Source organism: Cervus canadensis, chromosome 18, assembly GCF_019320065.1.
Source record: "Cervus canadensis isolate Bull #8, Minnesota chromosome 18, ASM1932006v1, whole genome shotgun sequence".
In the NCBI taxonomy this organism is placed as follows: domain Eukaryota; kingdom Metazoa; phylum Chordata; class Mammalia; order Artiodactyla; family Cervidae; genus Cervus; species Cervus canadensis.
In genome coordinates this window covers 15,266,615-15,278,943 of record NC_057403.1, presented here as the reverse complement: position 1 = coordinate 15,278,943, position 12,329 = coordinate 15,266,615, and the positions used below count along the sequence as shown (strand labels likewise).

Genomic DNA, 12,329 nt, shown 5'->3' with positions numbered 1-12,329 from the left:
AGCAATCTATATATTCAATGCAATCCCTATCAAGCTACCAACGGTATTTTTCACAGAACTAGAACAAATAATTTCACAATTTGTATGGAAATACAAAAAACCTCGAATAGCCAAAGTAATCTTGAGAAAGAAGAATGGAACTGGAGGAATCAACCTGCCTGACTTCAGACTATACTACAAAGCCACAGTCATCAAGACAGTATGGTACTGGCACAAAGACAGAAATATAGATCAATGGAACAGAATAGAAAGCCCAGAGATAAATCCACGAACTTATGGACACCTTATCTTTGACAAAGGAGGCAAGGATATACAATGGAAAAAAAGACAACCTCTTTAACAAGTGGTGTTGGGAAAGCTGGTCAACCACTTGTAAAAGAATGAAACTAGAACACTTTCTAACACCATACACAAAAATAAACTCAAAATGGATTAAAGATCTAAATGTAAGACCAGAAACTATAAAACTCCTAGAGGAGAACATAGGCAAAACACTCTCCGACATAAACCACAGCAAGATCCTCTATGACCCACCTCCCAGAATATTGGAAATAAAAGCAAAACTAAACAAATGGGACCTAATGAAACTTAAAAGCTTTTGCACAACAAAGGAAACTATAAGTAAGGTGAAAAGACAGCCCTCAGATTGGGAGAAAATAATAGCAAATGAAGAAACAGACAAAGGATTAATCTCAAAAATATACAAGCAACTCTTGAAGCTCAATTCCAGAAAAATAAATGACCCAATCAAAAAATGGGCCAAAGAACTAAACAGACATTTCTCCAAAGAAGACATACAGATGGCTAACAAACACATGAAAAGATGCTCAACATCACTCATTATCAGAGAAATGCAAATCAAAACCACAATGAGGTACCATTACACGCCAGTCAGGATGGCTGCTATCCAAAAGTCTACAAGCAATAAATGCTGGAGAGGGTGTGGAGAAAAGGGAACCCTCTTACACTGTTGGTGGGAATGCAAACTAGTACAGCCACTATGGAGAACAGTGTGGAGATTTCTTAAAAAACTGGAAATAGAACTGCCATATGACCCAGCAATCCCACTTCTGGGCATACACACTGAGGAAACCAGATCTGAAAGAGACACGTGCACCCCAATGTTCATCGCAGCACTGTTTATAATAGCCAGGACATGGAAGCAACCTAGATGCCCATCAGCAGATGAATGGATAAGGAAGCTGTGGTACATATACACCATGGAATATTACTCAGCCGTTAAAAAGAATTCATTTGAACCAGTTCTAATGAGATGGATGAAACTGGAGCCCATTATACAGAGTGAAGTAAGCCAGAAAGATAAAGAACATTATAGCATACTAACACATATACATGGAATTTGGAAAGATGGTAACGACAACCCTATATGCAAAACAGAAAAAGAGACACAGAAGTACAGAACAGACTTTTGAACTCTGTGGGAGAAGACGAGGGTGGGATGTTGTGAAAGAACAGCATGTATATTATCTATGGTGAAACAGGTCACCAGCCCAGGTGGGATGCATGAGACAAGTGCTGGAGCCTGGTGCACTGGGAAGACCCAGAGGAATCGGGTGGAGAGGGAGGTGGGAGGGGGGATCGGGATGGGGAATATGTGTAAATCTATTGCTGGTTCGTGTCAATGTAGGACAAAACCCACTGAAAAAATAAAATAAAATAAAAGAGTACTAGGAATAATCCTATGCCAACAAATTGGATAATCTGTGAAATGGACAAATTCCTGGAAATATGAGAGCTACCAAGATGTAATCATAAAGAAATAGAATATATGAACAGACGTATAATGTAAGGAGGTTAAATAAATAAAACCATTTGAAAAAAACCCACTAACCTTTTAGGATAAAACACTCAAAACTAGGGAAAAAAGGAAACCACCTCAACATAATAAAGGCCATAGATAGAAATCCCACAGCTAACATCATCCTAAATGGTGAAAGAGTGAACATTTATTTTCTGAGATCAGGAGCATGACAACAATGCCTGCTGTTTCCAACTCTATTCAAAATAGTATCGGACATACTAGCCAGAGGGATTAGGCAAGAAAAAGAAATAAAAGACATCCAAATTGCAAAAGAAGAATAAAATTATTTCTGTTTGCCATTGACATGACCTTATATGTAGAAAATGATAAAGATTTCCCAGAAAACTGTTAGAACTAATAAACAATTCATCAAAGTTGAAGGGCACTAAATCAACATGTAAAGATCAGTTGCTCTTATATACAATAAAATATTCAAAAAGGAAGTTAAGAAAATTTTATTCTATTTTGATATGAAAAATAATATCAAAAGAACAAAATACTTAGGAATTAACAAGGAAGGTGAAAGATTTATACATTTAGGAATTATAAATAAGCACTACTGAAAGAAATGAAAGAAGATGTAAACAAGAGGAATGGATAAAGAAGATGTGGTACATATATGAACCATGGAATATTACTCAGATATTAGGAGAATGAAATAGTCCCATTTGCAAAAACATGGATGGACCTAGAGAGTCTCATACTAAGTGAACCAAGTTGGACAGAGAAAGACAAATATCATATGCTATCACTCATAAGTGGAATCTATTTTAAAAAGTGATACAAATGAACTTATTTACAAAACTCAAACAGACTCAACATATTTAGAAGACAAACCTATGGTTACCAAAGGGGAAATGTGTGTGTGTGTGAATAAATGAGGAGCATGGGGTCAACATATACATACTACTATATATAAAATAGATAACCAACAAGGACCTACTGTATAGCATGGGGAGCTCTACTCAATATTCTGTAATAATCTATATGGCTAAAGAGTCTGGAAAAGAATGTATATATGTATACGTATAACTGAATCACTTTACTATACACTGAAACTGACACAACATTGTAAAATATACTCCAATAATTTTTTTTAAAAAAAGAGACAAATGGCCAAAAAGCAGATGAAAAGATGCTCAACATCACCAGTAATTAGGGGAATGCAAATCAAAACCACAGTGAGATATCACTTCTCACCCTTTATAATGGTTGTGGAAAAAAGAAAAGAAAGCAAACAGAAAAGAGGAAGTGTTTGCAAGGAGGTATAAAGATTCAAACTTTTATGAATTGCAGGTGAGAATGGAAAATACTATAACCACCGTGGAAAACTACATGGCCGTTCATCAAACAGTTGGACAATTGCCATTTAATCCAGTGATTCCACTGGTGGTTGTGTGCCCAAAAGATTGAAAGCAGGAACTTCCCTAGTGGTTAAGAATGCATCTTCTAATGCAGAGGACATGGGTTCAATCCTTGGTCAGGGAACTAAGGTCCCAGATGCCTCGGAGCAACTAAGCCGGAGAAGAGGAGAATCCATGTGCCTCAGCAAGAGAAGCCATCACACTGCAATTAAAGAAAGTGGCAATTAAAGAAAGCCTGCACACCAGAATGAAGAGCCCGCACACTGCAATTAAGACCCAGTGCAGCCACAATAAAAAAGATTGAAAGAATTGATTGAAGAGATACTTAGACACTCATGTTCATGGTAGCATATTCACAAAAGGTGGAAAAAGACAATCAACTTATGAATGATCAAATGTTGTGTATACATACAAGGGAATATACTTCAGCCTTTCAAAGGAATGAAATTCAGACATATGCTATAATATGGATGGGACCCTTAAGACATAATGCTAGTAAGTGAAATAAATCAGACCCAAAGGGATAATTATAATGTTATATGATTCCACTACTTTGGCCATCTGATGCAAAGAGCCAACTCATTGGAAAAGACCCTGATGCTGGGAGGAGAGCAGGAGGAGAAGGGGATGTCAGAGGATGAAATGATTGGATGGCATCATCGAACTCAATGGACATGAGTTTAAGCAATCTCTGGGAGATGGTGAAGGACAGGGAAGTCCGGTGTGCTACAGTCCATGGGGGTGCTAAGAGCTGGACACGACTGAGCGACTGAACTATAACATGATTCCACTTAGACAAAATGACTATCATAATCAAATTCATAGAGACAAAGAAAGTAGAATGGTGTTTGCCAGGGTTTGAGGTGGGGGACTTCTAGAAGTTATTGTTTAAGGGGTACAGAGTTTTTAATAAGATGAAAAAGTTCTAAATGGATAGTGGCAATGTGAATGTACTTAATGCTACTGACCTGCAGTCTTAAAAATGGCTAAAATTATATATTTTATGTATTCTTCACATTAAAAAAATGGTAACAGCAAAAAACAACAACAAATCTTGTGAAAGTTACACTAAAATGCTAAACCCAGGAGAAGAAACTGTATTTGATTCAGAGATTGAGCTGTTACTCATTCTGCCACCTGTTTACTGTGTGCCTGTATTCAGTTGCTCAGTTGTGTCTGACCCTTTGCAACCCCATGAAATGTAGTTCGCCAGGCTCCTCTGTCCATGGGATTTCCCAAGCAAGAATACTGGAGTGGTTTGCCATTTCCTCCTCCAGGGGAACTTCCCAACCCAGGGATCAAACCTTCGTCTCCTGCATTGCAGGAAGATTCTTTACCACTGAGCCACCTCGGAAGCCCTGTAGTGGTCTCGTTTGATATTCTGCTCACTGTGACCTACCTCCGTTTTCCACACGATTGTTAGAATAATCCACAGAGAAAGATATAGCATAAGGCAAATGGTCACTTACATTTCACATGCAGCCTGAGGGGGTCACTTTTGCTGGAGTTGCCCCTGTTGGAGACCTCACACTGATAATCCCCGGCGTCCTTTCTGCTTACGGGTCTATGGTGAGGGTGCTATTGTCCAGGGACAGTGTCATCCCCCTTGTAAGGAGGAGACTCTGGCCTTCCAAAACCAGCATATGGAGACCCCAGTCTCATCTGTGAGGCAGGTCAGGACCACGGGACCCTCATGTTCTGCGACTGTGGTTTTGCTGGCTTGGAGGGAGGGCCGTGCCACTGGGTCTGTGGCGAGACAGAGGGGTGACTGCTGAGAGTGGGTCAGGGGCCTGGGCCATGCTCCCTCTCAGAGATCTCAGCCAGCTCCGGGCCCCAGTACCTCTGTTAAGGTGCCCAGAGGATGGCCCTGAATCTGTGATGAAGGAATGGAGTCTCTCTTCATTGATGAGCTGTAAGGAGAGGACTGTCCCTCCTCTCTGACCCCCAGGTACCCTGGGATGACCCCTGACCAGTCTCCCTGGACATCTCTGTAGTATCAGCACCAGGACCCTCTTCTCAGCCCATATGTCTAACATCCTCATCATCAAGTGGAGTTAGTTTTTTTTTAAGTTAACTTTCCTGGACCTTATCCCACGATTTTCTTTGACTATCAAAAAATTCAGGGACTTCCCTGGTGGTCCAGTGTCTAAGACATCACACTCCCAATGCAAGGGGCTCGGGTTTGATCCTTGGTCCTGAAACTAGATCCCACATCCTGAAACGAAGAGTTTTTGCACCACAACCAGAAGATCTCACATGCCACAACTAAGACCCAGTGCAGCCAAATAAGTAAATAAAAATACCTTAATTGAAAAAAATTCAAAAACCCAGCCTAACCTGCTCTCTATGCTGAGTCTCAGGGGAAGGACTGGACTCCACCCCTGCTCAGGCGCGGCTCTTGGGGCTGAGCCCTGGCTGGTGACCTGCTGAGAAACCTTAGCCTCAGGGAGCTGGGAATCATCCGCCCCAGTCAGCCCCAACTGGGAGGCCAACACCCACCAGCGGCCCAGGTTCTCCGTGGTCGCTGGAGCCGGGACCCTGGGACAGGGTCTGGGGAGGGGCTTCCCCATGGGCCTGAGCTTCTCTGTGAGGATCCCTCAGGCCAGGCCCCTACTGAGTCCTGCAGGGTCTTCCTCAGGGTCATGGTCTCAGGGAGGGACCCAGGGGGGCTGGACTGAGAGTTCTCTCCCTCTGCTGAGTCCCTCCCATCAGACCTTCCTTCTTTCTGCAGTGTCTGCAGGGTCCAGATTCCATGAATGAAATTTTGACCCTTTGGAGTTTGTCTCCATTATGGGTGTCCTGCACTACATGTTCAAACCCCAACACGGGACATAATGTAGAGGGAGATGGTGGCACCATCAGGGTCTTTCAAAGCAGAATTCAACTGCTCCCCACCCCAACACCCCCAGGTAAGAGGAAGCACTCACGGTGTACGTGGAGGTGTCCTGTCTGTCTTTCTGTCTGTAAACCAAACTTTAAAATGAGCAGGGTGTAGGATCCTGTGTCTTTCTGGGTGATGTTCTGGATCAGCAGGGTTCCATTGGGGTAAAGTGTCTCCTGACCACTGTGTGCAGGCCCATTGGTAGTTAAATTAGTGGCTACTCCGTATGATGCAATTAGCTGGATGTTTTCTACCCTTTCTCCTCTGTACCAGAAATAGCACAGAGTTTTCTCTGTTACGTTGTGGGCAAGTAGCAGGACATTGGATCCTTCTGCAGCAAGGGGTGGTTCCGTTTCAATAGTGAGCTGGGTAGTGGTGGGCAGGGTCCAGAAAGTTAAGAGTGAGGCTAGGAGGGAAGAGAGAGGAATCAGTTAATATTCTGACCTGTGTGGGGGATGGGGAAATGGTGCCCTGGGTCCTAAGCTGGTCTCTTCATCCCTCAAGCCTTAGTGTGTGTGTGTGTGTGTGTGTGTGTGTGTGTTTAAGCTTAGTAGCATGACCCCCATCACTTTGGCCCCTCTGGGCTCTGTACTTCCTCTGTTTCCCCAGTTTTCCCCCGGCTCACTCCCTCACTGCCCTCACACAACTGCTCACACTCAGGGGCCTCTTGGGAGATGTCCTTCCCCCCGACCAGCTGCTCTAAAGACCCTCGGTGTTCATTTGCTGACCCTTCCCTCCTCCATTTCCTGCATGACGCCTGTCAGCACCTGAAAGCACATTCTAGATCTCTCTGCTTCTCTGTCTTCCTCCCCACAGAGTGTAAGCTCTGTGAGGGCAGGGGCTTGTCTGATCCTGCTTGAAACGCAGTGTCAGGACCAGGCTCCAGACATTGTACCTGGGGGTGAAGGAATGAGGGGTCCCAGGAATTCCACAGTCTGGTTTTGTCAGTTTCTGAGGGTGCTGGGTAAGGACAATGTTTAGTGTCACGGTTAAGTGTTTTTCTGTAGTGACACCCAGACATAAGTTATTATTATTGTCATCAGTTTTCAACAGTTACTGCTCAGTGAAGAATAACTTGTAAAAGCTACACTAGTTGAAGTTTTCCTGCCTCTCACCAGTTCTAGTTCATGGAGAGTCTCCTGTGGCTGAGCCTCCGGCCCTACCGTCCCTGCTCCCCTGTCCTCTGCCCTCAGGTCTGAACAGAAGCACTCTGTCCCCTCTCAGAGCCCCGTCTCCCCCAGAGATCCCACCCAGTCTCTTGTTCTCCCTGAAAACTGTCTCTGCCCACTCCCTGAAAATTGTCCCCACTCACCTGCCAGCAGGAGCCTGCTCCAGGGGACACACCCTCTGCGGGAAGGGCCTGAGGGGCGCTCCATGGTGCCCGCTGTCTGCTGCTCTCTCTCTCTCTGTGAGGAGAACTTCTCCTCCACAAAGTCTCACAGGCACTGCAGTCGCTGTTTGAGCTCTGCTGTCCTTCCGGCTCTGTGATTCGCTTGGCCCCCAAGGAAAGTCACGTTGCTAAGTTACTTGGAGCGGGGGCGGGGCCTCACTCTCAGTTGACTTCCCCTTCCCCACCTCTCTCATTCCTGCCTGCCTTCTCTCCTCTTCCCTCTTCCCTTTCTGTTACATTTCATTTGACTGGGAAGCCTGCTGTTTCTGCCTTTGGCAGCTTGGCTTCTCACCCTAGACACACACACGTACGCAGTTCCCCCACTGTTGGGGAGAGCACCTCCCTGGGGCTCCTGTCCTGGGCGTTCCCCCGTAGGTCTCAGTTGGGGGATGAGTCAGCCTCCCCGCTTCCACAGTCTCCAGCCTCATGTTCTCCTTCTGGTTTTCCCCTGCAGGGCAGGAACCTGGGGGGTGGGGAGGAGGTGCATCGGGAACTCTTGTCACAGGGACGGTGTCCCCACGGTGCATGGGAACCACCTGTGGCGCTTCGTGAAAACTTTGAACCCCCCAGAGGGACCTTAGGAAAGCTGCTTCAGCAGCCACACAGGTCACATGCTTGCCCAGCCTGGCTGAGACTCCAGAATGTGGGGTGGGAGCAGCCTCTCCCCAACGTCGATGCACAGGGAGGGTCTGCAGATCCTGTTAAAATGCAGAGCCTGACTCAGCAGGGGTGGGGTGGACCTGAGAGTCTGCATCTGACAAGCTCTCAGGTGATGCTGACCATACTGGACTGTGGAGCACACTTTCTATAGCAAGGCTGATGGTGACAAGTCAACTGAGAGGCCGCTGCCCTCCCCCCAGTGGCGGCCTCTGCCGTGTTCTGGTCTGGGGTCTGCCAGCGTGACGCAGACACCCCAGGATCTCCGAAGGAGGGTATTATTTCCCTTTGTAACACTGGTGTAACACTTCCCTGGTGGCTCAGCTGGTAAAGAATCCGCCTGCAATGCAGGAGCCCAGGGTTCAATCCCTGGGTAGGGGAGATCCTTGGAGGAGGGCATGGCAACCCACTCCAGTATTCTTGCCTGGAAAATCAGATGGACAGAGGAGCCTGGCGGGCTACAGCCATAGGGTCGCAAAGAGTCAGAGGCGACTGTCACGTTGAGGGTCTTCCCAGGGTTCTCAGAGGCTGTGAAAAGGTTGTGTTCTATTCCCATCGGAAGCCTCCAGAAAAGGACTGAGGGGCTGGAAAGGGGGCGTGAGTAACGCCGGGTGAGAGGGATCCTCCTTCTTTCTCCTTGGGCATCCAATGGGGCCACAGCTTCTAGGGTGTGGCCTGAAGGAATAGTAGTTCCTAACGGTGTGAAGTGGGCCCACGGCTGGCTGTATGGAGGAGGTGCTGGAGTCCAGTGTGGGGGGCGTGGAGAGCGAGGAGGACTGTGGACTGAGGTGACGCCGGTGAGGGTCTGACTGCTGGGCTGAGGGAGGTCTGAGACCCTTGAGGAGACGCGAGGCCGTGGAGGAACTCTGCTGCCCTCTGGTGGAAATGCAGCAGTCCCCACACCACGCGGTTCTGCCTAACCTCATGGATTATCGAGGGTCTTTGCTGCTGTGTCTGAGAAGGCAATGGCACCCCACTCCAGTATTCTTGCCTGGAGAATCCCAGGGATGGGGGAGCCTGGTGGGCTGCCGTCTATGGGGTCGCACAGAGTCGGACACGACTGAAGTGACTTAGCAGCAGCAGCAGCAGCAGCAGTTGTTGCTGTGAACTGCCTTTCTCTAGTTGAGGAGCGTGGGCCACTCATTGTGGTGGATTCTCTTGTTGCGGAGTTCCCTGCCTGAATTTCCTTATTATTAGTAAAAAATGAAAATGTTTTTCGTACTTTTGGTCGCGCTGGGTCTTTGTGGCTGCACTCAGGTTTTCTCTCGTTGCGGTGAGCAGGGGCTACCCTTCGGTGCGGGGCACATTGCGGTGGCTTCTCTGGTTGCGGAGCAGAGGCTCCAGGGCACGCGGGCTTCCATAGCTGTGGCTCTCGGGCTCAGTAGCTGTAACACTGAGCTTAGTTGCTCTGAGGCGGGTGGGATCCTCCCGGCCCAGGGATCAAACCCCTGTCTCCTGCATTGGTGGGTGGATTCCCAACCTCTGGACCACCAAGGCAGCCATGGATGGTAGTTTGGGCACAGACATTAGCTTGCAGAGAAGGCAGATCTGTATCCAGAGTACCTGCCTGTCCCAGTAAGAACAGAAGGCTGCCCTTTTATCACGGAGAAGGTTCACTGTAATCAGCCTGCCACCAGGTAACTGGCTGATCACCCTGGGGAGCAGTGCCCTACCTGAGGCCCGGCGGGTCTCGGGGCTGACAGACTGGGCCCTCAGCGGTGGCTGTAGCCAGGTCAGCCTTGGTGAGTGGAAGTCTGTGTTGCTGAGTCCACGTATGACTTGCAACCTCACCACCGTGGCCACTACATTCGTGAGCCCACCAGTCGAAGGCAGGGATAGCTGGAGAAAGAGGCTGATTGGGGCTTCCCTGGTGGTCCTGCCTTTGAAAATCTGCCTGGCAGCCCAGGGGATGTGGGTTCGATCCCTGGTCTGGGGCAACTAAGCCCGTGTGCCACAACTACTGACCCTGGGCCCAGAGCCCACGGGCTGCAACTACTGAGGACCGAGCACCCTAGAGCTTGTGCTCTGCAACAAGAGAAGCCACTGCAGTGAAGAGGAGCCCCCACTCACTGCAACTAGACAAAGCCCGTGCACAGCAATGAAGACCCAGCGCAGCCAAAAATAAGGAAATAAATGTTTAAAAAAAAAAAAGGAGGCTGACAGGTGTCCACAGAACAGGTCATTCTATCCACTTGATTATTTAAATCTCCTGCTGAGGTGAACGGTGAGCATTCAGAGAGGTTTATCCATATATTTCTGTCCCAGATCTCCTTGACACCAATTTTCTAGTCATGTTCTTAACCAAATCCCTGACGGCCCAGCCAAGCCATTGGCCACAGCCCGTGAATCACTGTATAGTCACACCTCTGGCCATTCCTCCTTCCAGGTGAAATGGACAGTCAGGTGCACTGTCTGAAGTTTCTTCCCCTGCCCCTGCCCCCCCAGAGGATTTCTCTTTGCTCTGGCTTTCAGGGAGGTTTCAGGAAGGGTCTATCGTGCCGCAGTTTTTCCCTTTCACGTGGTGTCTGCACATCAAGCAGAACTCCCTGTAAACTAGCCTCAAGTTTTCTCTTTTGCCATTGATTGGTCAGCGGGACTTCTCCAGGGGGCCACAGGTGTGGCTCAGAGAGAGAGGCCAGGTAACAGGAGAGGGATCCATGATACTTGGGCTACTACTTCTTTGTTAATTTAGTTGTGGCTGCGCTGGGTCTCTGTTGCTGTGGACGGCCTTCCTCTAGTTGTGGTGCGCGGGCTTCTCGTCGTGGCGACTTCTCTTGTTGCGGAGTACAGGCTCCAGGCCCTCGGCCTTCGGTCCTTGAGGCCACAGGTCTAATTGCTCTGAGGCATGCGGGATCTTCTCATACCAGGGATTGAACTCATGTCCCCTGCCTTGGCAGGCGGATTCTTAACCACTGGACCACCAGGGAAGTCCTGGGATTATTATTCAAAGATACAACTCAGGAACAGGCTTTCCAGGTGGCACTAGTGGTAAAGAACCCACTTGCCAATACAGGAGACATTAAGAGACAGAGGTTTGATCCCTGGGTCAGGAAGATCCCCTGGAGGAGGGCATAGCAACCCATCCCAATATTCTTGCCTGGAGAATCCCAAGGACAGAGGAGCCCAGCGGGCCACAGTCCATAGGGTCACAGAGTCAGAGCCGACTGAAGGGACTTTGCATGCACACACGCAGGCATAACTCGGGAACAGCCAGATGCAAAGAGGTATGGGGACAAGAAGACAAGGCATGAGGAAAAGAGTCAGACATGACTTAGTGACTAAACAGCAAGAATATTCCATCGTATATATGTACTACATCTTCTTTACCCATTCTGCTGTTGATGGCCACTGAGGTGGCTTCCATGTCCTGGCTATTGTAAGCAATGCTGAAAAAGATACATACACCCCAAGGATTCTGGGTCTTTTAGCTAGGAATTGACTGAGGGATACTGACTTTTTTTTTCTTGATTTTATTCACCTTTTGTTCACGTGATTTAGAGCTCTTTCACGTATACGGGTCAAGTAAGAATTTGTTAGACTTCCTGTTTCTTTCATTTCAGTTAGCCAGTGTCTTTGTTCTCTGATGAGTCAGACTCCTCTGATTGCAGCATTGACTCTACTGTTCATTATGGGGAGCATGGCCCACCTTGCCTTTGGTGCTTAAGTACTGGCTCAGTAGACATGAATTTGAGTGAGCTCTGGGAAATAGGGGAGGACAGAGGAGCCAGGTGTGCTTCAGTCCATGGGGTCACAAAGACTTGGACACGACTTAGCAATTGAACAACAAACGCCTCTTAGACGTGCTGCCTCTGGAGCCAGTTACCCCCATTGCATTGAGGTTTCCCTCTTCTGTGGCAGCGGTTCCCACTGTAATTTCTGAGCTCCAGAGAAGAGTCATCGCAGAGCTAGCTCTTCAAGGCTGCTGGGGCTTCCTTACAAAATCATACCTCACTGTCGTGGTGAAAGCTGTGTGCTCTGAACTCTCCCAGGGTATTGGTGAGAAGATCTCAAATGATAAATCCGTACAGCATTCCAGTCTAAGTCTTTGGGTCCCTGTCTCTGAGTATATGGTCTCTTCTCTGGTGCAGAGACCTCCTTGTGTTTCCATCAAGATAAACATAGATAGGTGGAAAACTTAGCAGTAACCTAGTGAGCTGAGTGGGAAAAACTCAGAGGTATTTTTCTCTGAGAAGGCCTTCAGGGGCTCAACCCAGT

General features: G+C 47.6%; 1 protein-coding gene across 4 annotated transcripts in view; it reads right to left on the bottom strand.

Moving 5' to 3' along the window:
• The window catches only part of LOC122420215 (carcinoembryonic antigen-related cell adhesion molecule 6-like), a 48,462-nt gene that overhangs the window by 5,323 nt on the left and 30,810 nt on the right, over positions 1–12,329 (bottom strand). The window contains exons 1-3 of one of the 4 annotated variants that reach the window (XM_043435115.1): positions 7,380–7,739; positions 6,114–6,473; positions 4,699–4,932 (exon numbers count right to left, since the gene is read on the bottom strand). The exons of 1 other annotated variant lie outside the window; for it this stretch is intronic. In XM_043435115.1, coding sequence (XP_043291050.1) covers positions 4,784–4,932; positions 6,114–6,473; positions 7,380–7,443 — 573 coding nt within the window. In that variant the 5' untranslated portion in view covers positions 7,444–7,739 and the 3' untranslated portion in view covers positions 4,699–4,783. Of the gene's footprint in view, positions 1–4,698; positions 4,933–6,113; positions 6,474–7,379; positions 7,740–12,329 lie in introns of those variants that run through there. 2 more of the 4 variants (XM_043435113.1, XM_043435116.1) reach the window with 2 other exon arrangements.